This window comes from Triplophysa rosa, linkage group LG22 (assembly GCF_024868665.1).
Source record: "Triplophysa rosa linkage group LG22, Trosa_1v2, whole genome shotgun sequence".
Lineage (NCBI taxonomy): Eukaryota > Metazoa > Chordata > Actinopteri > Cypriniformes > Nemacheilidae > Triplophysa > Triplophysa rosa.
Window position 1 is genome coordinate 530,290 of NC_079911.1, and position 22,679 is coordinate 552,968.

General features: G+C 40.0%; 2 protein-coding genes across 2 annotated transcripts in view; both read right to left on the reverse strand.

Annotated features, from left to right (window-relative positions):
• Nucleotides 1-238: 238 nt before the first annotated feature.
• Nucleotides 239-6,249, reverse strand: fut10 (fucosyltransferase 10). The gene is made up of 4 exons (XM_057321244.1): nt 3,791-6,249; nt 2,925-3,132; nt 2,006-2,841; nt 239-1,938 (listed from the first exon to the last, which is right to left on the reverse strand). Exons 1-4 carry the CDS (start codon nt 3,869-3,871, stop codon nt 1,714-1,716), a joined length of 1,350 nt encoding a protein of 449 aa, XP_057177227.1. The 5' UTR covers nt 3,872-6,249; the 3' UTR covers nt 239-1,713.
• Nucleotides 6,250-6,375: 126 nt separating this feature from the next.
• The window catches only part of psd3l (pleckstrin and Sec7 domain containing 3, like), a 78,598-nt gene continuing 62,294 nt past the window's right edge, over nt 6,376-22,679 (reverse strand). The window contains exons 10-16 of the mRNA XM_057321242.1: nt 20,626-20,669; nt 17,107-17,297; nt 14,846-14,916; nt 9,669-9,826; nt 9,348-9,492; nt 8,974-9,117; nt 6,376-8,371 (exon numbers count right to left, since the gene is read on the reverse strand). Coding sequence (XP_057177225.1) covers nt 8,171-8,371; nt 8,974-9,117; nt 9,348-9,492; nt 9,669-9,826; nt 14,846-14,916; nt 17,107-17,297; nt 20,626-20,669 — 954 coding nt within the window. The 3' untranslated portion in view covers nt 6,376-8,170. The remainder of the gene's footprint in view (nt 8,372-8,973; nt 9,118-9,347; nt 9,493-9,668; nt 9,827-14,845; nt 14,917-17,106; nt 17,298-20,625; nt 20,670-22,679) is intronic.

Sequence of the window (22,679 nt, forward strand, 5' to 3'; positions counted from 1 at the left end):
GTTAATGTTCAAGTCAGCTCTTTGTTGTGTTATGTGTTCTACTGTAAGTGTTGCAGGTTTATACTCTTGTATGTAAATGTTTCAATATTCCTCAGAATTCATTTGTGGGTGTTTCTGCAACTACGGGCAAATTTTTAAAAATCAACCATCAGAGTCTGAAATACATATAAAACGGTCAACAAAATTCCATGGAGTCATTAAGATTTTAATCTGGAACATGTTTATTTTTATTTGAATTATTAGTCATTTAATATACAGGAAACCTTGAAAATTTGCTAAAGACATGTTGCGGAAATGACATTCTTGCTAATATCGCAGCTAACTGGTAGCTAGCAAGGTCTACTACATTAGTTTTGACTCTTAGCATCTTAATATACATGAATTAAACAGTAATATACATTTATTTAAAAAATGTATTTTAAAGTACAGAATTGCTAGGACACACAATAAATACTGACACAGATAAGATAATATTTACCTTATATTTTGGGGATCTTGTGAGTGAGGTGGTGAGGCTGCCTAATCTGTCAGCATGTGCTCATGTGGTCATTTCTGCTTCAATAGAAACTAGACTTGTTCGTCTCTCATAAAATGTCATTGTTGCGGTAAGGACTCAAAAGTGTGGCACAGGCACATTTACTTGAAAAAATCATAACAATGATCAGGAAATAATACAAAAAAATGTAAGATGCTGTAAATTAAACAATTCCTTTTGAAATAAATTGCTTGAAGTATTTTAACATTGTGACCAGAGTTGTGGGACATGAACAAAAATGGTGTTTGGACCTTTAAATGCTTCGTCATTTTATATTAAATCCTATTTTTTGTCAAGGAGTGTAATGACACTGTGACTATATTTATAAAGCGTCATGTGACAATTTTTGACATAAATCTAAAATTTCACTGCTGGGACTTAGTTGCAGAAACGCCCGTATACATATAATACAGTCCCATAATAATAATACAACACTTTCATATCAACACATACAGTAATACTTTCATTAAAGAGACCTCCTCTGTTAAATATCCATCCATTTAATGTGATCAAGACGAGCAGTCTTTATTTATTTAAAGAGCAGTTTGACTCGTTTCATATTTGATGTAATGTGTCACAGCTGTGATGATTTAACAACACATCATTTACTAACACGCGTGTGTGTTTACACAGAAGAGACAAACAGCCGTTTCTCTGCAGACATCATGAGTCCCAGTGTCTCCATCTAGTGGTGAAACTCTCACAGATGACATGAGACTTGATCACATCCTGTAGAAGTGTTTGTCACGGGATAAGAGTGAGGTGCATTGAGTCAAGAACACTTTAAAAGAAACTGAAGACACAGTAAACAAATAAACACGAGGTTTTCACTTTTCATTTATAGTTCAGTACAAGTTTAGGAAATCACATATTCAGAAACAAATCCGTCACTAAGCAAGAGAGAGTAAAAAACTCTTACAAATACGTTTTCATATTTTATATTTTGCCAGCACAAAAAGAGCAGAATGTGCATCTTAAAGACAGTTATAGGGCAAGACTGAATCTCTACAGATTATTCACGAATAAGCATTACACTGATTGTTTTTCAGGAATATCGTGTGTGTGTGTGTTAAAGATGGTGTATGAAATGGTGGCGTTCACACGTATAAAGAACCTGTTGAGGTTTTCTAGCTCTGATGTGACGTGAGACTGAGATGAGTGCAGTGCTGTTGTTTCTGTCACGTGATGAAGACTTCACTCCAGAAGCGTGCGTCAGTAAAGTTTGTGTTTCTCTGAATGAGTCGTCTCAGAGCGCCGGCTTCTTTCTTCGACTGATCATAACTGGCTCTCCAGATGCTCCTGAGATACGAGCCGTTGGAGGGACTCGCAGGGAAGTGGAAGAGTTTGGGAGGAGGACACTTCAGATGAGTCTCTTCAGCTCGCCACACTTTAGCCGCCAGCTTCTGTGGATGAGAAACGTGTCAGCAAACACTAGAGAGATTCCCGTGAAATGACCTGTGACCTGTTCACCTGTTCGTGTCTGTGGATGTTCTGCCAGACTCTGTCACACACCAGACACTCGAACGCATCCATGACGTTTTCTCGAGTGACGTCGTGAACGCTCCACTGACGTTCACTCAGACGTTTCACCAGATTGACATTGGAGATCTGCCGCTTGTGTTTCCACTGCAGATACTGGGAATATTCCTCGTCATGCGCGTCCAGTCTCTTTAAATACCGAGCCAGTTTCTCAGGCGGCTGGTCTGGATTCACCACCACCGCACTTCTGTCGTCCGGCAGCCACATGCCAACGTTGGGAGCTCCGTAATAGACGGGCACGACCCCCATCTTCAGAGGTCTCCAGAGTTTCTCCGTGATGTAATCCTCACAGACGGCGTTCTCGAAGGCCAGGAGGAATTTATACTGAGAGAGGAGGTGATAGAAATCCTCATGCTCCATCGCCGCCGAGTCTCTCAGATGGGACGGCAGGTCTTTATTGTGAAGACACGCTCCGTAAGAGTCCACCTGGATGTGTCGCATCAGCTCCCGGACGTACACGTCTCGATCGGACGGCGGGTCGCAGTCGGACTGGACGTAGGCCACGGGCGCCAGGGTGTCCCTCCGCTGGTTTTTGACGGACAGAGGGAGCAGGTGCGTTTGTGATGTGAGAGCGCTGATGCTCTCCAGGTGTTGTGTGGTGAGCGGCAGATGAGAGTGACGGCTGAAGGTGGCCGTGTGGTTGAACAGCGTGATGAGCGCCTGGTGAAAGAGCTTGTAGTTATTTTTGGGCGACTCCTCGTGGAACAGAGCCCAGTGATGCTCATCGCTTCTCGGCAGAGGAAGACTTTCAGCGCTGAAATCTGTACCTGACTCCAGAAGACAGGCACAAACATTTCAACTAGATCAACACTAAACCCAATGGAGCTGTGTGTTATTTCTGTTGACTCACCGTAAAAGAGGAAGGCTTGTGTCTGTGGATGAGAATGATGAGATCTGTTTACGGTAAAGACACACCTGTTACGTCCACAGTCTGCGAGCCGCCCCTGCTCTCCGGTCACTGGAGACCACCACACAATGACGGGGTCCTGGACGTCTGAGGGTCTCGGCGCTCTCCTCCCGATGAGTTGTGTGTCTGCGGTCTGCTCGACCTCACCAAACTACAAACACATCAAGCAACGTACAGATGAACCGCACGAAACATATCAAGAATATCTGTTGGAAATCGTAGGTTTTTCAGTAACGATCAGAATGAAAGGAAAAGCATTAGATATTTTAACAGCAGAAACACAAGACAGGTGTAGTGTTTAAGACACATACAGGAGTGGTAGAAGTGAGATTTTAGTCCAGGGAAATACCGAGGGTGAGAGAGGGAACGTCCAGATGTTAGTGAGAGAGAGAGCGAGCACATCCTAGCGTGACAGCATCTGAAAACACAACACACAACAGCAGTGCGGGACTGATACGTCTGTAATGATGTGTAGGCTGTAAAGTCGCAGCTTTGCAACAACTGTAGTGTGTGGGAACATCAGCTTGTGCTTTAAACACACACGTTACAACACTCCAACACAGGTCTGGTCTTCTCCCGTTTGAATCTCGTCAGAAACACCACACGACTGGATCACTTCAGGTGCATCTTACACCAGCTCCTCATCAATCATCTGACATGCACAAAAACTCCTCGCGAGGACCGAAGATGCTGTCTAGTTAGGGACACGGTCAACGCAGTCTCATCGGGGCTTTAAACAACATTAAACATTTAAAGCGTTTTTACGCACAATGAAAGTGTTTATATAGACAGAAAAGAAACCGTTTTACCTGAAACATGGTGATGTAAAAAAACAGACAGGCGCACGCGCACAGACACACAGCGCAAAGTTTTCTGACGGAGATTCGCATCGTGTCAAAACTAAAATCACACGTAACACGTTAATTTCTTTAAATGATCCGTCAAGTACTTTATAATATCTGGGTCACGGATTCCTTTATTCTTTATCGGTCAAACTGAGATTTTCTAACTAGCTTGTTGTTGAGTGTCGTCACTTCCGTTGAACGGTCCCTTAACCCCGCCCAATGCATTCAACTACACGCGCTTCCGGTTGTGAAATCTTCTTCGTCTTCCTGTTTTTTCTTTGGCGGATCGCCGTCTTTGGTAGTGAAATCTTTCTTTCCTTTTAACATTTAAACATACAGATTGGTACAAATTCAAATATGAAATACTTTGAACCGGTTTTATTATTCCTTATAATGTAATAGTGGTAAATTAACCATCAAGACAGTACTGATATTAAATAACACAATAATAGACATTAACCAGCAACAACTTGTGAAAATATATAATGAGGAATGAAACAGAAGTATTTATAAGTGATGTTTAATCCAGTTTATGTGAAAGTCAAAGCCACCACTAGTTATGACTAAAGATTTAGTTTACATTATACTCTGGTATAATTTTACATAACAATAAATAAAAATGGTTAAATCTGGTGCATATTCAAGTTACATAAAAAGAAATGAGTGATTGTATGTGCAGTGATAAATCTGTGTGATTCTCTGCAGTGTAATGGATAATCTGCTGTTGTATATATGATCTTTCATTTTGCAATGCACTCGCTTAAAAACAATCAGATAAGAGTTCTTCAGTAAATGAATCATAATGCAGTTTCTGTATACTGACGTAGAGAAACATAAGTATAAATATATACTGTGGGCCTAAAGCTGATGATCTGACCGTTAAAAGGACAAAACTCAGATGTTGAGAAAAAGCAGAAAGATCCTCTCAATCTATCAGTATATGTCCTGATGATGAATGAGGAGTTCAATCACAGGTAAAGTTGTGTGTGTGCGTGCGTGATAAACATCTGAACTTCAGTGAGTCACGTCTGTTTGCTGTCATGGCAACAATAAAACACTTTGAAGAGGTCATTTCATATTTCAAAGGTCAAATAAAATCCTTCACTTTTATTGTGAAATGCAGCAGTTTACACTAAACTACACACCCGCTGAACGATGAACAATAACAGAAAGGCTTTTTTATTTTAATGAGCCTCTTTTTTAGTGTTACTGTGTCTTTAAACTAGAAATATGGGTCTTTTAAACATTATACTCAACAAGGCTTGAATGAACAAAGCTGTAGCTGTCTTGCTTTCGTTGTTTCTTTGAATGAGTGAATTTTGTGTTTGGGGTTTAAACACCTACTTACCCAACAAATAATAATAATAATAATAATAGCTCATGTCAGGACAGCTTTCAGTCAACCCACTGATGTGGACGCACGGGTTCAGACATGAAAAGATAACGTCCACACAATAATCCTGGAATGAAGAGTAGAAACAAGACGAACAATATAAAATATGAAACATCATGTCATCAAGCTGCATTCATTTACAGATATAAATACATCACAAAGATAAAATGTACATATGATGCATGTAAATCTATAACAGATATCTGGTGTTTGTTATTCTCTGAAGAGGAAGTTTATGACTGATGCTAATTATAACTGCAGTGAATGGTTGGTTTGGATTCGGTTGCTAATAGCAACATGTGTAGGTGGCCACAAATGTATACACTGAAGAAAAGACACAAGAGTGTAATTATCAGCAACACAATTGAGCTCTTCTCTGAAGACCAGCGGAGCACTTGACTTACACAAGAGTGTCTGCTCTTCACACACACACACTCATCACCCATTTCACGAATGATATACCATCAACATTAGTGTCATTCATCCATCATCGTCTATTCCTCATGTTGGTATATAAAACACACAACATAAATGTTAGATATTAAAAACATTCTGTAGTTGATGTAGCAAAGTGAATTTTTTTATTCACTCTTTTTACTTTGAGGTAAATCTATGCAAGACATGAACTTTGAAATACACGGATGTGAAAGTGCTTGTGAAGTGAGACAAACCCACACGTGGACCTCTTGACACCACATTAGCTCCTTGATTCTGTCTCCATCATCTGAAGGGCATCTCAATCTGGTTTCCAAGCAACCGTTTCCAAACATCACAGGCCACTCATTTGAATGAAGAGCCAAGATGCTCGGATGGCAACAGGTGATGTGATTCTACATGTAGGCCTAGATCATCATGCGTTTCATTTCACACTTTTGTTTTGATTCGGTGTCAGATCTTTGATGTCTTTTAAAGTTGAACGTTTCGGTGGACGAGACGTCTTTTCAGATCACCTCTGGAGAAACGTTTTTCTACAGTAAAATCAAGTCCTATTCTCACATGATTTGTATTGAGGTCTTTATAAAGTTATTCTGTCTGCCATTTCACATTTCATAATCTTCAGACCATCGTTTCCCTCCAGCCGTTTCCCTCTGCGGTGCAGAAGATTGAAATAATCCTGAGATGAGTGTGTGGATTATAAATGAATGCAGATGTCATGGACGATTAAATACAGCATTTTATTCACGGAAGCCAACACTGTGTTCCTGATCTCTGTAGGCAGACGTAAGACACACTCGTGCCAGCAGATCATTGAACAGATTCAATCCTCTGAAAACACAGCCACGGGTATATTGAACAGCATTTACAGATTGAAGGGAATATTACAGGATCACAGCTAGAAAAGAGATTTCACTAGGTCTGAGTTTGGACCCAAAGCCATGGCTGAGGCGCATCACAACCCATCTGCTCTCCTTCATGACAGAACAGCATTACAGAGGACATCAGCAAAAACTAAACACACACACATGACAATGAGTCAAGGAGTTCACCATCAAGCTCAGTTCAAACATGAACTTCACCTTGGTTCCTCTCATGAATGATATCTGGTGTATTTACATGTCATCATCCGTACGGTACAACATGTGTCCTGCTGAAGAGAATCAATGAAACGTGTGTTTCTCTGTTCCACGTGCACCGTTAAAGGGTTAGTGCTCAGAAAACAACGTAAAACACGTTCAACATCACCTTACGTACTGATATCATAGTATTAATGTGTGCGTGCGTGTGTGTGTGAACATACCGCTCAAAAAAGCCAAAAATACATCAAAGATGCCACGAGTGCTTTTGGCTTCAGGACTAGACAGAAGAGAAATAAAGTTATAAGAGCTTAAAAGAAGGAAACACACTGTCGAACAGCTGAAAAACTCAAAATAACAAAGCTAACAAAAATAAAGTGTCCATCGAAATATTTCAAGTAAACAAAAGGGATTCAATAAACCATTGTGTCTAAACAGCTGTTCGTTTATAATACATGTTCAGAAACTGGACGTAATGGCGGTGTGCAAACAAACAAAAACACACACACACCTGTGTAAAAATGTCACGCGATATTCAGCATCAAGAGGCAAAAGTACCAAACCGACTTTAAAATCCTAAACATGAGAGTAAAAACACGAGACAAACTAACACGACACGTCGAGCCGTCGTCAGCTCTGTACCTTCAATAACATCCACATCATTTGGTTATGCTTCAAAAACCCTGCCATATACAATGACGTAACGTAACACTAGCCTTTAGAAAGCTATTTCTCTAAAATACTCCAAAGAAGAAAGTCATAAAGTGCACTAGAAATACTACCGTCATCTTTACAACAATAATAATGTTCAAAGAAGATTACAAAATACAGGAAAAGAAGAGCATTTGGGCATTTCCACTACTGAAAAAGCCGAGGAATACCCAACAGATAGAAAAAGAAATGGCACAGACCGCCGAGCGTGTGATGGCTTTGGCAGTCTGACGTACCTGGAAATCCTCCTCATCCTCATTATGATCAAATCTGTGTGTAGTTTCTGTCCACTGCTGTGACATGCTGGTATCATACGTGAGGCGTGTGTCAGTATGTATAGAGCTATAGATTCAGATGGTTAGTAGTGGGTTAGTAATCTACTGTTCATCACAATGAAACTGCTACTCATGCACTGCAATCCAAACGCCCTCGTGTGGTGAACACTTCTATGCTAAGAGTGGGACTGCATCTAATGTTTGCACTACACTGAAGCTCTCCGAGATAAAGCACACATATGGTATTCTCAAATCAAATCTTTACACAACGAACACATAAAAGCCAAAGACGTTCTGCACGACATTCTCCACGAGCACCGGCTGCTTTACACCCTCCAATCCACGCATGGCTTTCTACAGTTGACACGGTGTAATGTTTCAGCGGCGGGCAGATAAACAGAAACGACACGGGAATAGAGTCACGGGTGATGGCGTGACGGCCGGTTTCAGTCTATGTGACTTTGGGTGCGTCGGGCCTGTAGTCCTTGCGTTCGGACGTGTTGCGCTTGACCTTGGCGGCGGCCGGCTGGGACTCCTGGTTGAGAGAAGGACTGGACTGTGATTTCTTCAGCGCGGCGTCACCGTCTCTGGCCGTCAGGAGCTCCTTCACGCCCTCTTTCAGAAGCTTCACGTACATCTTGTAACGGCTCTCCTTCACAGAGAGATACACCACGTCCATTAACATTAGCATTCCGTACACAACTGCTCATCTCATCATACAGCACTATAATAACAAGCAATTGATTGAAATCTTGAAAGCATATGATGCACTTGTCTTATACGATGCCGTAATCACATTTGCATTTGAAACACGGCCAAAACATCTGAGCTCAAATCTCAAAATCACCGTCATTAATCACACATGTTATGAGAGGGATTTCAGATGATGATCTCTATTGATCCGACTGAGGGTCTTTTTTTCAGATTTCACTCAAATGTTTTATGTTTCTGTATCTGAATCTGAATCTAGTCTTCACCATTTGTGGAACACAGATGGACTGAATTCACTGAGGATGAGCACAACATGATAATAATCACCAGGAATTCTTGTACATTATTCTTACAAATGTTCGATTGTGCTATAAGCTGAGAAAGATGTGTTTTACTCTCAGCTATCAATCAAATGAAATGGGGTTTGTTCCCATCAATTGTAGGTGAGCTGAAGCCTGACAGTGGAGATGAGAAAGTGTCAGAGAACATAAATGTGGGACAGAGAGAACAGAGCTCACGTGGTGAACGTCAAACAGCTCCTACCTCGAATTCCAGGTAGTGCTCTTTCAAGCGGTACTCGTCGATCTCTTTGGCTTTGACCTTCTTATCTGGAGGATAGGATCTGTGCTCGGCTATCTCTGTGGACACGTGCTTCAGCTTGGCCTCGTGGGACTTCAGCTGCTCTTCCTGTGACCACGTTCACATGGACAACAGCAAGAAATCATTCACTCAAATAGATATTAAACCTGTCAGACTTGAAGTCGATGTTGAGCAGAATACATCAGTACAAACAGAGAAATGTGCACACATGCATCTGAATGTACCCAAAAAAGCTATCTGGAAGGTTGACATGAGAAAATAACCATCTTCATTCGTGTTGCACTGAAGCACAGACGTTCATTTGTTTCTCAACCCACCTGAGACATTCGGGTGGTGGTCGCCGGCAGCAGCGGGCGGCTGAACTTTTTCTGTGAGCCAATGGCAGCGGGGAATGACGGGGCTGAAAACATGGCCGCCACAGAGTTGATTATTCTAATCCAGGACTCCATTTCCTCAGGGCTCCTACAAAACACAGAAATGATCGACTGTCATGTATGGAAGACCAAGCTGGGGCTTCAGGAAATGGCTGTGAAGTCTAAGAAGCTTTCTCAGAAGAAATAAAGGCTGAGAGGCGGAGATAAGAGAGTTTTAATTGAGCTTGAACTCAAGCGTGAAATGAGATGTGCCGGTGCTCTTACTGAGCCTGAAAGAGGAAAACTCTCCAGTCAGCGGTCTTCAGCTTCAGAACGTTGGGCTTCTTCTCATAGTCCACGGGCTTGATGGTCAGAGCGTGATGCACGCTGATGGCGTTCTTCAGATCCTCCTCTGACAGGGCCTTCTCCGCCTTATACTCGTCCTGCAGCACAACACAAAACCACTTCCATTTACAGTATTCTTCTATCAATATTCCACAAGGAGGTCAAACTAATGTAAGAAAAAACATACTTCAATTTGAGGTTTTCTGAAACAAGCAGATAATAACAAGCAGCTACTTCCCTCACATCCTTCAGGACACAACTGAACACTAAAATCTTACTTTTGCTTAAAAAAATCAAACCCCTTTTTCTCTCCCAACAGGTTTTGTCTTGCTTTGCGTGACCACTTCTTCTTCCATTGTTACCTCTACGATTTAACACTTCGTTGTTTCCTCGCCTCTTTGGACAAAAGGGTCTGCTAAATGTAATGTAAATGTCCATAATAAAACAGCTCAAATAGTCTTTTGTTTAACCATTAAAGTGCTCACATTGGTCATTAGTCAGGTACTCGCATTAGCTAGATCATGGTACTCACATCAGTCACAGCCGAGTATTCGGGTCATTATCACTATAATGTGCCTTTGGTGTCCTCATCAGAATCACAGTCATCATGAACATAATGCAAAACAATGACATTTTGAGGTTTTATTATGAATAGCCAAACATTTACACACACAGAAGTACAATTCTTTGATTCAATGTTATGTGATTTTGGCATGTCCCTCAAGACTGCTCAGCTAACTTCAGTGAGTGTAATAAGTGGATGAAATACATACAATTAAAATACTTTTTGAATTTTCTTACTATCCTCAACAAGTAATTGGATAAAAAAGTAATTTTCATAATTAATATTCTATTTTCATAATAATTTACATGTGATGTTGTCAAGCTTAACATGTCCACCCTGTCGTAGTGAAATAATAATGAATAAACGCTTTTCAGAAATTCAATATATACTGTATATATACAGTATATATATATATATATATATACACAGTCAGCTTCAACAGTGAATCACTTTATTACAGCATGTGTTCATTAAATGCTAACTTTAGCTAAAAATGTCCACCCTGTCATTCAACTCGTGGTACATGGTACTGTACACGACAGAGGACATGCACATAGTTTTTGTTACATTTTGATCATTTTATTACATATTACAACAGTTACAACAGGAGATGCTACGCATGAGTGGACAATATTACGTTTTTGAACAATATTGATATCAGTAGGTATATTGTAATATATTGTAATCAATTTTATTGCCTGTTTGAACAAAAGCAGCCATAATGATGTAAATATAAATAAGGCTAGGCTAGCCTTGTTTAGCTGGACCACCAATTAAAAGGTAAGAGAATGTTTTAAATTGGTTTGAAATATATTTTTTTCTCAAGAAGTGGAGCTGACACAGCAAGGTGATACAGGAAACATTGCGATTCTGACCCAGAGAGAAGAAAAAGTACACTGAGAAAGAGAGGGACAAATGAAAAAGACAGATACTGGAAGGAAGAATGAGCTTATTTTCCCCATTAACAGACCTGCAAACTCGGAAGATGTGAAAAAGGTGACAGGCATACGACGGCGGGGGGATTTGGTGTGGTGTGAGGGGTCTGGGGGAATCCTCCCCATAAGAAAAACTTTTTAATTTTAACATGTAAATTATGCATTCTGACACTCTATGACAAGAAAAAATACTATATTTGTTTCGATTTTGGCCTGCACAAGTTTTTCAAGTGCACCACATGACACCTCTGGAGCAGCAGCTAATCACATTACGAATGGCCTAGGGCAGGGGTCGGCAAGTAAGTTTGGCATCGGGCCGAAAAAACAAATTCACCGCTAGATGGCGGCCCAGATCATAGTCAGGATAATTTAAGAAATTCATTGCTGAAAAATGCAACTAGAATAGCCTACTTTTAAATATATAGTTAGTATATAAGTACATATTATATATAATTACATAATAGTCATATAATTATTTAACGTAGCCTATTTAACGTAACGTAACGTATTTGACAACATACCCCCCAGCGCTATTACGTCGTGTCGTGTGATGTTAACATTTAAGCTAGCTAGATGGTGAGAGAAAATGGCACTATCCTGACTTAAACTGAGACATTTATTCAAGAAGTTTATTATAAACTGAAAACAATTAGGCTTACTAGACACATTTTATGTCAGAGCGGGATCTGAGCGGGATTTGGTTTACCAGTAAGCGTAATGTGAGCGGAGCGTTTGCTTGGTCCGTGAGCGACTGAGCGAACGAAATATTAATAGTAGGCTGAAAAAGAGCAGTTATTTTTCAGTCCGACATTCTGTGACATTACAGCCAATATTTTTAGTGCCTAAAGAGTAACTGTATAATAACTGATATTTGTATTTTATCTAGTATATTTGTATTTTATCTAGTATATTTGATTTCCGTTACTTTATTTCTGTGAACATATAGCTGCTTGACGTAGTGCAACATTCAAAATAAACGCACAAAAGATGAAATGCACTATGAAGATCTTTATTATTACTGGGGTTAGTAAAGAAACAGGCTTTAAAGAAAAATAGACCAAAACAAGGGGAAATGCGTTCTTAAAATGTCAAAGCTTAATCATTACAGCATTTTAGAATGTACTTGTAGAAACTTGGACAAAGTAGCTGCGTCTACGAAGGCTGCATGCGTCCTCCGGAGATCACATTTGACATCGAGGTTCATTATTCAGGTTTTATTTCAGAAAAGCAACTGTTACATTGGGTAAGTGACACAATGTCTTCTTAAGAGAAATAAATATAAATGTTATAATGTTTTTTTAACTGAAATGAGCCTGTATCGAACCTCTTGTCGCCCGCGCACCTCCGCAAATGGACGAGGCGTTTGTAGTTGATGCGCATGCCGTTGTGCTATTATTCAGGCTTCAGGCTCATGTGGTGTACATGGGACAATAATCCAGGAGCAAAAAAGTAAATCACCAAGAGAGCTGAGCGAGAGACTCTGAGATTGAGCGAGCGGAGCGGAATTTTCACAAAGGCACTCTCCGCTCCTCGAGAAATATTAACGCTCCGCTTCGCTCACATGCTCTGCTGGCGCGGGCCAGATGTTATTGCTGGTGGGCCAGTTGCTGACCCCTGGCTTAGGGGAAGCTTATACACAAATGAGACCCGTGCTGCTGGCATTATTAGTCGGAATACGCACAGTCTAATTTTGAGCTACAGGAAAAAATGGACAAATATGGATTTTGGTCGATTTTGAGATTTTCATAAAAAATAAGTACATTGCCCTGGCCTAGCGATTCCAATGCTCAAAATCGTAATTAAACATCTAAAATTATCTTTATTTGTCTATATTTTCTGAGAGGTGCACCTTCCTAAGTCTTTCCTAATACAAAGGATGCGTGTCCATCGGAAGCAAAGCGCTTGCGCTTCTGACGTTTTGGTTTTAAAACATGCGAATTGATCAAATAAAGAGCGGGACTGATGTTAAAAGAGTTATTAAGAGAGATAAAGAGCAGGACCTGATTGATGTGAGTTATGAGGGCTCAAAAAGAAGAAAAAAAAGTTATTAACAGCTTTCATAAAAAAAGTTCAAAAAGTAGATACAAGCAATGTATTGACTGTATTAATGTATTATGAAGCGGATTGATCGGTCTCTGAAGTAATTACTAGATAGCATCTGTTAATTACGGCTTCTGCGACTGAAACTTCGGATGAATATCAATCGCACCCAAGTGCTTTACTCACTTAGAAGGACTGGGTCCAGTTGCAAGAAACCCCTTAAGTTAAGAAAACCCTTCATTCTATTTGTAACAGTATTGTCGCTAAGGGTTTTCTTAACTTAAGTTTCTTGCAACTGGGCCCAGAGCTAGAAGTGGAAATTGGAAAGGGAGATTGGCAACTGTCTCTCATAACATAGCCGTTTTCTTCACACGGGCGACCTGAGTAATAAATATCAACGCCATTTTCTCTTCATCCGAGATGACACTTAGCGTTCACGGCGCAAACATGACGTTTAGAATGCGCTTTTCCTGCCGCGACCGCGCCTGACGCTATGATGTTGCCTGTATCTGTGTACTGAATGTTCAAAGTATGGCAACTGAGTACTTACATTTTATAAATCGCCATGGAACCCCCCAATTTGGGTAAAACCTCGTCGGATCTATACGATTCACAAGAATGGCATATTTGGATTCAAAACGGCGAATTTCGATGAAAAGCGGCTAGTATGTATTAAGGCATTTAACGTATTTATTCTACTTTGAATTTGTCCATGACAGGGTGGACATCTTTTGTGGATTGCGCGTACATTGCTTGCAGTTAAATAATCAAAAGTGCTGGAGCTTGACCAACATGTAACAGCTTAAGGTCTCCTTAATACAACAAATATAAAGTTAAGTGGAATATCCTAGATTTTTATTTTGGTAATTGTGAAGTCTCACAGACCCTTTATAGTGATAATGACCCACTTGCATCAGTCACATCGGTATAGTACTCACAATGTGCTCACATGGGTCTTCTTTCATACTCAGATCTTTCTGCATTGTGACATTTTCATGACAATAAACAAAAAGCGCTGTATATTCACACGGTAAAAAATGACTGCCATAACGTAAAGCATCTTAATAGTAGTTTCAGTATTCACAATGTCATTTTCTAGTTTTTATGATTTTGAGGTGAAATATAATCCAGACATTTCTTTGAGTGATTTGCAAAAGCTTGAGGAAACCTTCCCTATATTTACTTTCTTCATTAAGTGAGTGGCAAATAACTCAACAACTAGTGATCATCTCCCAGAGTTAAACGAGTCACCCCTCTGTCTAAGGGTCAGATCCAGATGAAAATTCCAATTTATTCAGCACTTAATCTGTTTCTATGACGATGAGAGTCATTTTAGGTGTGATTGTTGCTTAAGGCAAACCAAACATGATTGTCTGATAATGCCCTTCACTCGAGTGCATGACCTGCTTCTCTGCAATTACTCTATGACTCTACTGTAATGGAACACGAGGGAGGGGGTGCTGGGGTCTATCAGATCTGACATCCATGTGTGAACTTGATTCGATCTCACGTCAGAATCTCCTGCAGGAGAAAACATGATCAATCGATGCCTTTCGGATGAATCTGTGAGCACATACCTTCTGCAGATACAGGATCATGCCTTTGAGAACTGCATAAAAGGTCTTCCAGCCTCTCTTGCCTCTCGGTGCTAAAGAACATAGAAAATCAATCAGGACAATAATACGTCACCCCATGTTGTTTCAAACAGATATGACGAGATGTTTAGCAGCACACACAATTAACATCTCATAAATGATCCATAAGACCCAGTTTATTTTATTGTTATAAACAGTACAACATTAAAGCAAAAGAAAGAAAGAAAGAAAGAAAGAAAGAAAGAAAGAAAGAAAGAAAGAAAGAAAGAACAAACAAAAAATACAAATAAGTTGCAATAAGTAGTAAGAACAAAAAAACATCTTAAGAAGGCAAAAAGGATGAATATAAGGTTATAGTTTTCATTGCTTTAGGATTAACAGAGCTTTGAATAGACTCCATATATTTTTCTAAATAATCTTTCAATAAAGAAAAGGGAGGTTTAGATCCAGTACATTTTTGCTTATGTTTATGAAATTTAGCTAACAGGAAACATAAATGAATTATATAGTATTTTTCCATATTCTCTTTTGAATAATCAAACAATCCAAAGAAAACCTCTTTAAAACAAAAGGAAAAGTTACTCACGAAAGAACACTGAATAAAGATGAAAAAATTCTGACCAAAATTGAGAAGACCCAGTTTTGTGACCGAAACTGAATTCATTATTTATGAGTGCCATATTCGACTGAACTAACACTTTGGCCTTTTTACAGAGAGTGAAAATCTAATTCAGCTTCATGTGATTTCTAACACGCAGCAGGGCAAGTAGAGTTCCTTCAGAAAACTCCAGTGCAGTAAAGACAAGAAATACAGACACTGCAGGACAGGGTCACCTCTGAAGACATGATGGGTGTCTTTATTTACAGCACACAGCGCATGGGGCTCGTACTGATGGCACCTCTGGGACGCTGACAGCACGTGATGGCTCAGATCACTAAAGCCCTGCTGGTTTGACCTCCTCTAATATGCCCATGGACACCGTCATTAGACCACAGTGGCATTAAATGAGAGCTGTAAGTCATGAAAGAGTGCAGGCCTCTCCTCCTCTCATACAACACAACAGTGCCTTACAAATATTATACTGATGAGACGTTTGTTCTTTATTGTGAAGCTATAGGAGAACAGCTATACAAAAACAGCTCAGCACATTTCTCTCGAGTGACTCCAGAATCTCATTAGAGCTGAAAAATAAGTGGACATGAAATACACCAGACTACGGCCAAGCTGTCTGTTCTCCAAGTGCGTTTGCCAAAGCACTGAATCACACCTGCTTCAACATTACACAGCCTTTATTTAATGACCTCTCCCATCATTCCCTGAACAAGCCTGACACTTATCCTTTGGGAAATGATAAATAAAAAAAACAAAAGAAATCATTTAAATGAAAATAAGTCATTGAAAAATGCTCAAGAAAAAATAATCTCTTCTGTGCCCACTGAACTCCTTTTTAAATAAATAATTTGATTACACTGTCATCTACCCATTAATAACCAGAACTTTCCATGTAACACTTATTAAACATACTTCAGCTGTCATCTGGGTCATGAAGACATATCTGGTGAAAGTGTTTCAGTATTTAAATGTAAAAACTGGTTAACAGTCTCTCTCTTTGTCAGTTTCTGTTGCAAAAGAAATATTTCATAAATAACTAGTTACTAGATATTTACCAGAACCTTTAGATTTTGATTGAATTGTTGCAATGGTTATCTATTAAACGCATCCTCTTAAAGGGACAGTTCACCCAAAAATAAAAGTTCTGTCATAAATTACTCAACCTGAGACGATGAAGCCAGAGAAAGATATTTGGAAAAAATTTAGCAACTGGCATTTCTGGGACACCATTGTACAATTTTTTTTTATTGTTTTTTTGTTGAACACAGAATAACTATAAACTATTTTGAAGAATTTATGAAAGTAAACCTTTGACAACCATTTATATTTTTTCTACTATGGTAGTCAAGGATGTCCCAGATATGTCAGTTGCTAACATTCTTCTAAATATCTTTGTGTTCATCAGAACAAAGTGAATGTACACAGATTTGGAACACCAAAAGCGTGAGTAATTAAACAAGAGCGTGAGGATATATGCCTTTAAATATCCTCATTTTGTTTAGGTTTGGTTAGCGGTAACGTTTTGAATGTAGTTTAATCTAAATCCTCAAAGAGTCATTCAGATCAGTGTCCATTATCTCCAATCATAGTGAATCATGCCTGATGGATTGATTTTGTTTTATAATCTTACTTTTCTTGCCGTCCATGTCAGCGTGGATTTTGCGGGCCAGGAAACCGGTTTTGTAGACGGCAGCGTTGGGGTCATGAGCGATGTTCAGAAACGGGTTACTGCCGCTGCTGATGCGACTGATGCTCTTAGTGCGAGTGTGATCGCTCTTATCCACCAGCTCAGACAGAGACTTCTTCAGCTCATCTCCATCACTACAACACACACACACACAAACGTGTGTAAGAGAGAGTGTGCAGACACATACACACACACACGTTTGCGCAGCTATCTTTATGAGGACATACATTGACGCAATGCAATCTCTAGCCCGTCACCCTAACCATCAGAACTACATGCCTGACCCTAACCCTGACCCTAAACCTAATTATAACCTAAACCCTAAAACCAAGTCTTCACCCTCAAACAGCCCTTTAAAGGGGTCTCTGGAAGTGATGACCGGCCAAAATGTCCTCATTTTACTCTCCTTGTCCTCACACCGCTGGTCTACAACTTTTTGATTATGTTATCATGTTTTTATTGTGTTAGTTAGCTGTATTTTTTGAGTTATTATGGCTTAAAACAAAACAAACCAACTGCAGTTTGATAGTAATTGGAATGCACAATAATAAGTTATTTCATGTTGGAACCAAACTCTTCATACACTGACCAAAATTATAAATGCAACACTTTAGTTTTTGCCCCATTTTTCATGAGCTGAACTCAAAGATCTAAGACTTGTTCTATGTACTCAAAAGGTCTGTTTCTCTCAAATATTGTTCACAAATCTGTGTTAGTGAGCACTTATCCTTTGCCGAGATAATCCATCCACCTCACAGGTGTGGCATATCAAGATGCTGATTAGACAGCATGATTATTGCACAGGTGTGCCTTAGGCTGGCCACAATAAAAGGCCACTTTACAATGTGCAGTTTTACTGTATTGGGGGGTCCGAAAACCTGTATCTGGTGACCATTTGCCTCACGCAGTGCAACACATCTCCTTCGCATAGAGTTGATCAGGTTGTTGATTGTGGCCTGTGGAACGTTGGTCCACTCGTCTTCAATTGCTGTGTGAAGTTGCTGGATATTGGCAGGAACTGGAACACGCTTTCGTATACGCCGATCCAGAGCATCCCAAACATGCTCATCCCAAACAAGTGACATGTCCGGTGAGTATGCTGGCCATGCAAGAACTGGGATGCTTTCAGCTTCCAGGAATTGTGTACAGATCCTTGCAACATGGGGCCGTGCATTATCATGCTGCAACATGAGGTGATGGTCGTGGATGAATGGCACAACAATGGGCCTCAGGATCTCATCACGGTATCTCTGTGCATTCAAAATGCCATCAATAAAATGCACCCGTGTTCGTTGTCCATAACATACGCCTGCCCATACCATAACCCCACCGCCACCATGGGCCAGTCGATCCACAACCTTGACATCAGCAAACCGCTCACCCACACGACGCCATACACGCTGTCTGCCATCTGCCCTGTACAGTGAAAACCGGGATTCATCCGTGAAGAGAACACCTCTCCAAAGTGCCAGACGCCATCGAATGTGAGCATTTGCCCACTCAAGTCGGTTACGATGACAAACTGCAGTCAGGTCGAGACCCCGTTGAGGACGACGAGCATGCAGATTAGTTTCCCTGAGACGGTTTCTGACAGTTTGTGCAAAAATTCTTTGGTTATGCAAACCGATTGTTGCAGCAGCTGTCCGGGTGGCTGGTCCCAGATGATCTTGGAGGTGAAGATGCTGGATGTGGTGGTCCTGGGCTGGTGCGGTTACACGTGCTCTGCGGTTGTGAGGCCAGGTGGATGTACTGCCAAATTCTCTGAAACCCCTTTGGAGATGGCTTATGGTAGAGAAATGTACGTTCAATTCACGGGCAACAGCTCTTGTGGACATTCCTGCAGTCAGCATGCCAATTGCACGCTCCCTCAAAACTTGCGACATCTGTGGCATTGTGCTGTGTGATAAAACTGCACATTTTAGAGTGGCCTTTTATTGTGGCCAGCCTAAGGTACACCTGTGCAATAATCATGCTGTCTAATCAGCATCTTGATATGCCACACCTGTGAGGTGGATGGATTATCTCGGCAAAGGATAAGTGCTCACTAACACAGATTTAGACAGATTTGTGAACAATACTTGAGAGAAATAGGCCTTTTGTGTACATAGAAAAAGTCTTAGATCTTTGAGTTCAGCTCATGAAAAATGGGGGCAAAAGTGTTGCGTTTATAATTTTGGTCAGTATATACAGTATATATATATATATATACATATATATATATATATATAAATTGTATATATTGACAAATAAACCGTGAATGTGTCCTATGGTGTGACACCAAAGAGTTTATTATCCACATTTTTGCAATGTCACACCATAGGACACATGTACGGTATATTTGTCAACTACGCATAGTCATAAAAGCCAAATAAAATGCTGATGCAGCGAAATACATCCAGAATATCTGTTACATTAACAGCGGACAGATAACACAAAGATTGGGAATAATTACATTTGAAGTAGAAAGTAAACAGAAACAAGCCAATTCATTCTTTGTAATGTAATAATGTGTGCATTAAATGATGAATGAAAGTCCATTACTGTAATTACAGTAAGAGAGGCATGAGTGAGGAATACTTCCGCTCGTGTCAGCTGCACGGCTGCGCAGACGCTCCTGTGACTGCGTGCTTAAGGCCGGAGCGTCTGTCAGTCATGCAGACGGATGGATGTTGCTAGGAAACTTTAAATCCACAGACCTCACAGTCATGTGCTTTAAGCTCAGCACGACTCTTCTCTTTGTGACATTAGTGATGAGGAACTCAGAACAGAGGTTTATTTCAACAGGAGACCACTCACATGAAGAAATAATGAAGAAATGAAGAACAAGGCAATGACTCAACACAATCTCTCTCAGAATGAGAAGTCTGCGTTTTGGAACACACCATCACTCTCTCTCTCTCTCTCTCTCTATACACAACCTTCTGAGAAATGTGCATTATGTCCATGGCTTTGGTTCAGATCAGAGAGAGAGAGAGAGCTGGCCGTGTGTGACTGTAATCTGGCACAATGGTATGTCTCACTGTGACTGTTATCAGCGTGTCAGAATAATCTCATGTTTTCAACATCATAATTACAGCTCATGTCTCCAATGCCACCGATCTCATCATTTGGCCTCATCTGAATGCTGTGTGTGTATCCTGATAAATCATTACCATCAAACTACTCCTTCTATATTTGACATTGAGAGGAGCTGTGACCTCTGTGGTGCTGATGTGCTTTGGGCTTTTTATAAGTTTGTGTCTTTACATTGTTACCGTGGAAATAAAAATACATCATAGTGAGAGAGATTTTCGGTCATCCACCATGCTCCTCTAGTCTGTGTCTCGCTGTTAAAGACGAAGCATTTCCTGTTTCATATTCAGCTGTGGGATGGTGGCTTGTGCAGGTTTGTGTCATTTCCAGACTCTCCTTTATTTCTTTACCCGATAATAAAACCAACATTAATGCTAGTGGTCTACTTACACGGCCCATTCCAGCTTCTCATTCTTGATGGAGTTATACAACGACTGCAAAACACAGAAAAACATCTGAATCAGTCAACATTACATTTCATTTAGTATAAATTCATATTCACCGTGAGTTCAAATGATTCAGATTCAAAACCTCAATTCCTCAATATGATCAACTATAGGATATACATCCCATTCAGAATCCGGCTGTTGTGTTTCTTCTTCTGTTCTGTATGTAACGGCACTCCTGCTCGTGAGATATTCTTGCATGCTGCAGTTTTATTATAAAGCACGTCTTCTCTCTCAGACACTAATGGATCTTTCTCATTCAGAGTAATCGCTCACAGTCATTGTGAAAATGTCACATAATTCTGTGAATCATTTCTGTCCAGACATGTCCGTAAGAAATCGTTTGTGTAAAGGTCACTTTAAACATACATTCACACATTAAAAACACATGCACACAAGCAGATGATCAATGTTACTGCGCTGTGAAAAAACACATCAAACAATACTCTCATGTGTCACGTGATATGCATTTCATATGATATAAGCTCAGTGTAAAGGCCATTGCACATCGAGTCCGAAATTTGCGCACGTTAAAAAATAAATACGACCTCACGTTGTGTCAATCACGTTTACACACTGCCTCCGATATTTTCATCCGTGATAAAAAAATGTTTCATCGTTCGGTACCAAATTTCGATACCTAAGGGATGAATGGAGTTAACGTCAGTGAGCCAATAAGCGTGCTGTGGTGCGGCATCAAGTAAAAACCTGACGTGAGGCTGTAGTGTGAAAGCGTCTAGATGGAAAAGATGTGGAAAAGATCAAAAGTGTGACTACATTTCACCAGGCTCAATGGCAACAGTGCATGATATTGCACGATGCAATATTTGTAACAAGATTATTGCGGCCAAGACCGGCAACACGACAAACCTGATGAAACATTTGACAGTGAAATGAATAAAGAGAACTCGAAAGCTGCAAGATCAAACCCGTATACAATATTTTACATACTGTTTGCATGTATGGCTACAATAGATGAATCAATGCAAAAAATGATTTAAGGTTAACTGATCAAACTAGATAATTCATCTTGTTCAAGTGTGTTTATCCTTAAGGTTGGCTGCAGTTTCTCGGTTTTTAATCTTTCATTACATTTGATAAAATAGGCATCGAAGTCAAGGTATCGGTATCGATTACGACAGTTTTTGAACGATACCCCGTTCTAGTTTTACAGTAAGGATACACATAATTTCAGCAAAAATGGTTGGGATGATTAAATTATTCTTCCCATCTCATTTTAATATACTGAGTCAACTATAAGAAAACCATTGGCAAGTTAAAGCTGCAATCTGTAATTTTTTGGTTACATTTTTTAAAATTATTTTTATTAAGCAAATACATAAAAAGATCAATGTTATAATAATCATTTTTTAATTTTAAAAAATTGCCATCATTTGACTTTAAAGTACGCTGCAATGTTTTGTTTTGAACAGAGGTGGCGATGTAGAGACAAAAGTTAGGGGTTGACTCTTTAACTTTTTGAAAAGTGTAAAAAGGAAAAACATGTCAGTCAATCAATGGTGTAAAGTTGGGATGAGAGCAGCTGTTTGTCTGGGCAATAAAAACAAAAGCGGGTAGGGCGGGAGCAGTGCTTGAAGACTTGGCTGACAACCAAGAGCACGCTTTTTGGTGTGTGTGTCTGGTCAGCACTTGTGAAGCAAACATTGAGTCTGGTTAAACACTCTTGTTAAACACAACGGTTGAACGCTTAAGTGCTGCTGTGATGCCATGTAAAAATATTTAAATGTACTTCAATTAAAAAAAAAATCATACATCATCATACACAACATGTTAACATACACCCATAAACTTTCGCCGATGCAAAAACACACCCAGCCCTGTTTGCTGTAAGCGTCCATTCAGTAATATTGCATTAAAAGCATTAAATCAGTTTAGCAGGAGAAAAGGTTCATGTGTTCATCACATATGAGACGTGTGTCAGAGACAGCGGGATCCCGCCCGCAGGACGTGTTGCACTGACAAACACACGGCTGTGAA

What these genes read in the sequence shown, in the direction of transcription:
- fut10 (XM_057321244.1), bottom strand. Translation starts at nt 3,871, where the DNA reads ATGCGAATCTCCGTCAGAAAACTTTGCGCTGTGTGTCTGTGCGCGTGC. An exon ending in TTTACATCACCATGTTTCAG is followed by an intron (nt 3,133 to 3,790) that starts GTAAAACGGTTT and finishes ATGTGTTTGTAG; the next exon opens with TTTGGTGAGGTCGAGCAGAC. An exon ending in ACATCCACAGACACGAACAG is followed by an intron (nt 1,939 to 2,005) that starts GTGAACAGGTCA and finishes TCTCATCCACAG; the next exon opens with AAGCTGGCGGCTAAAGTGTG.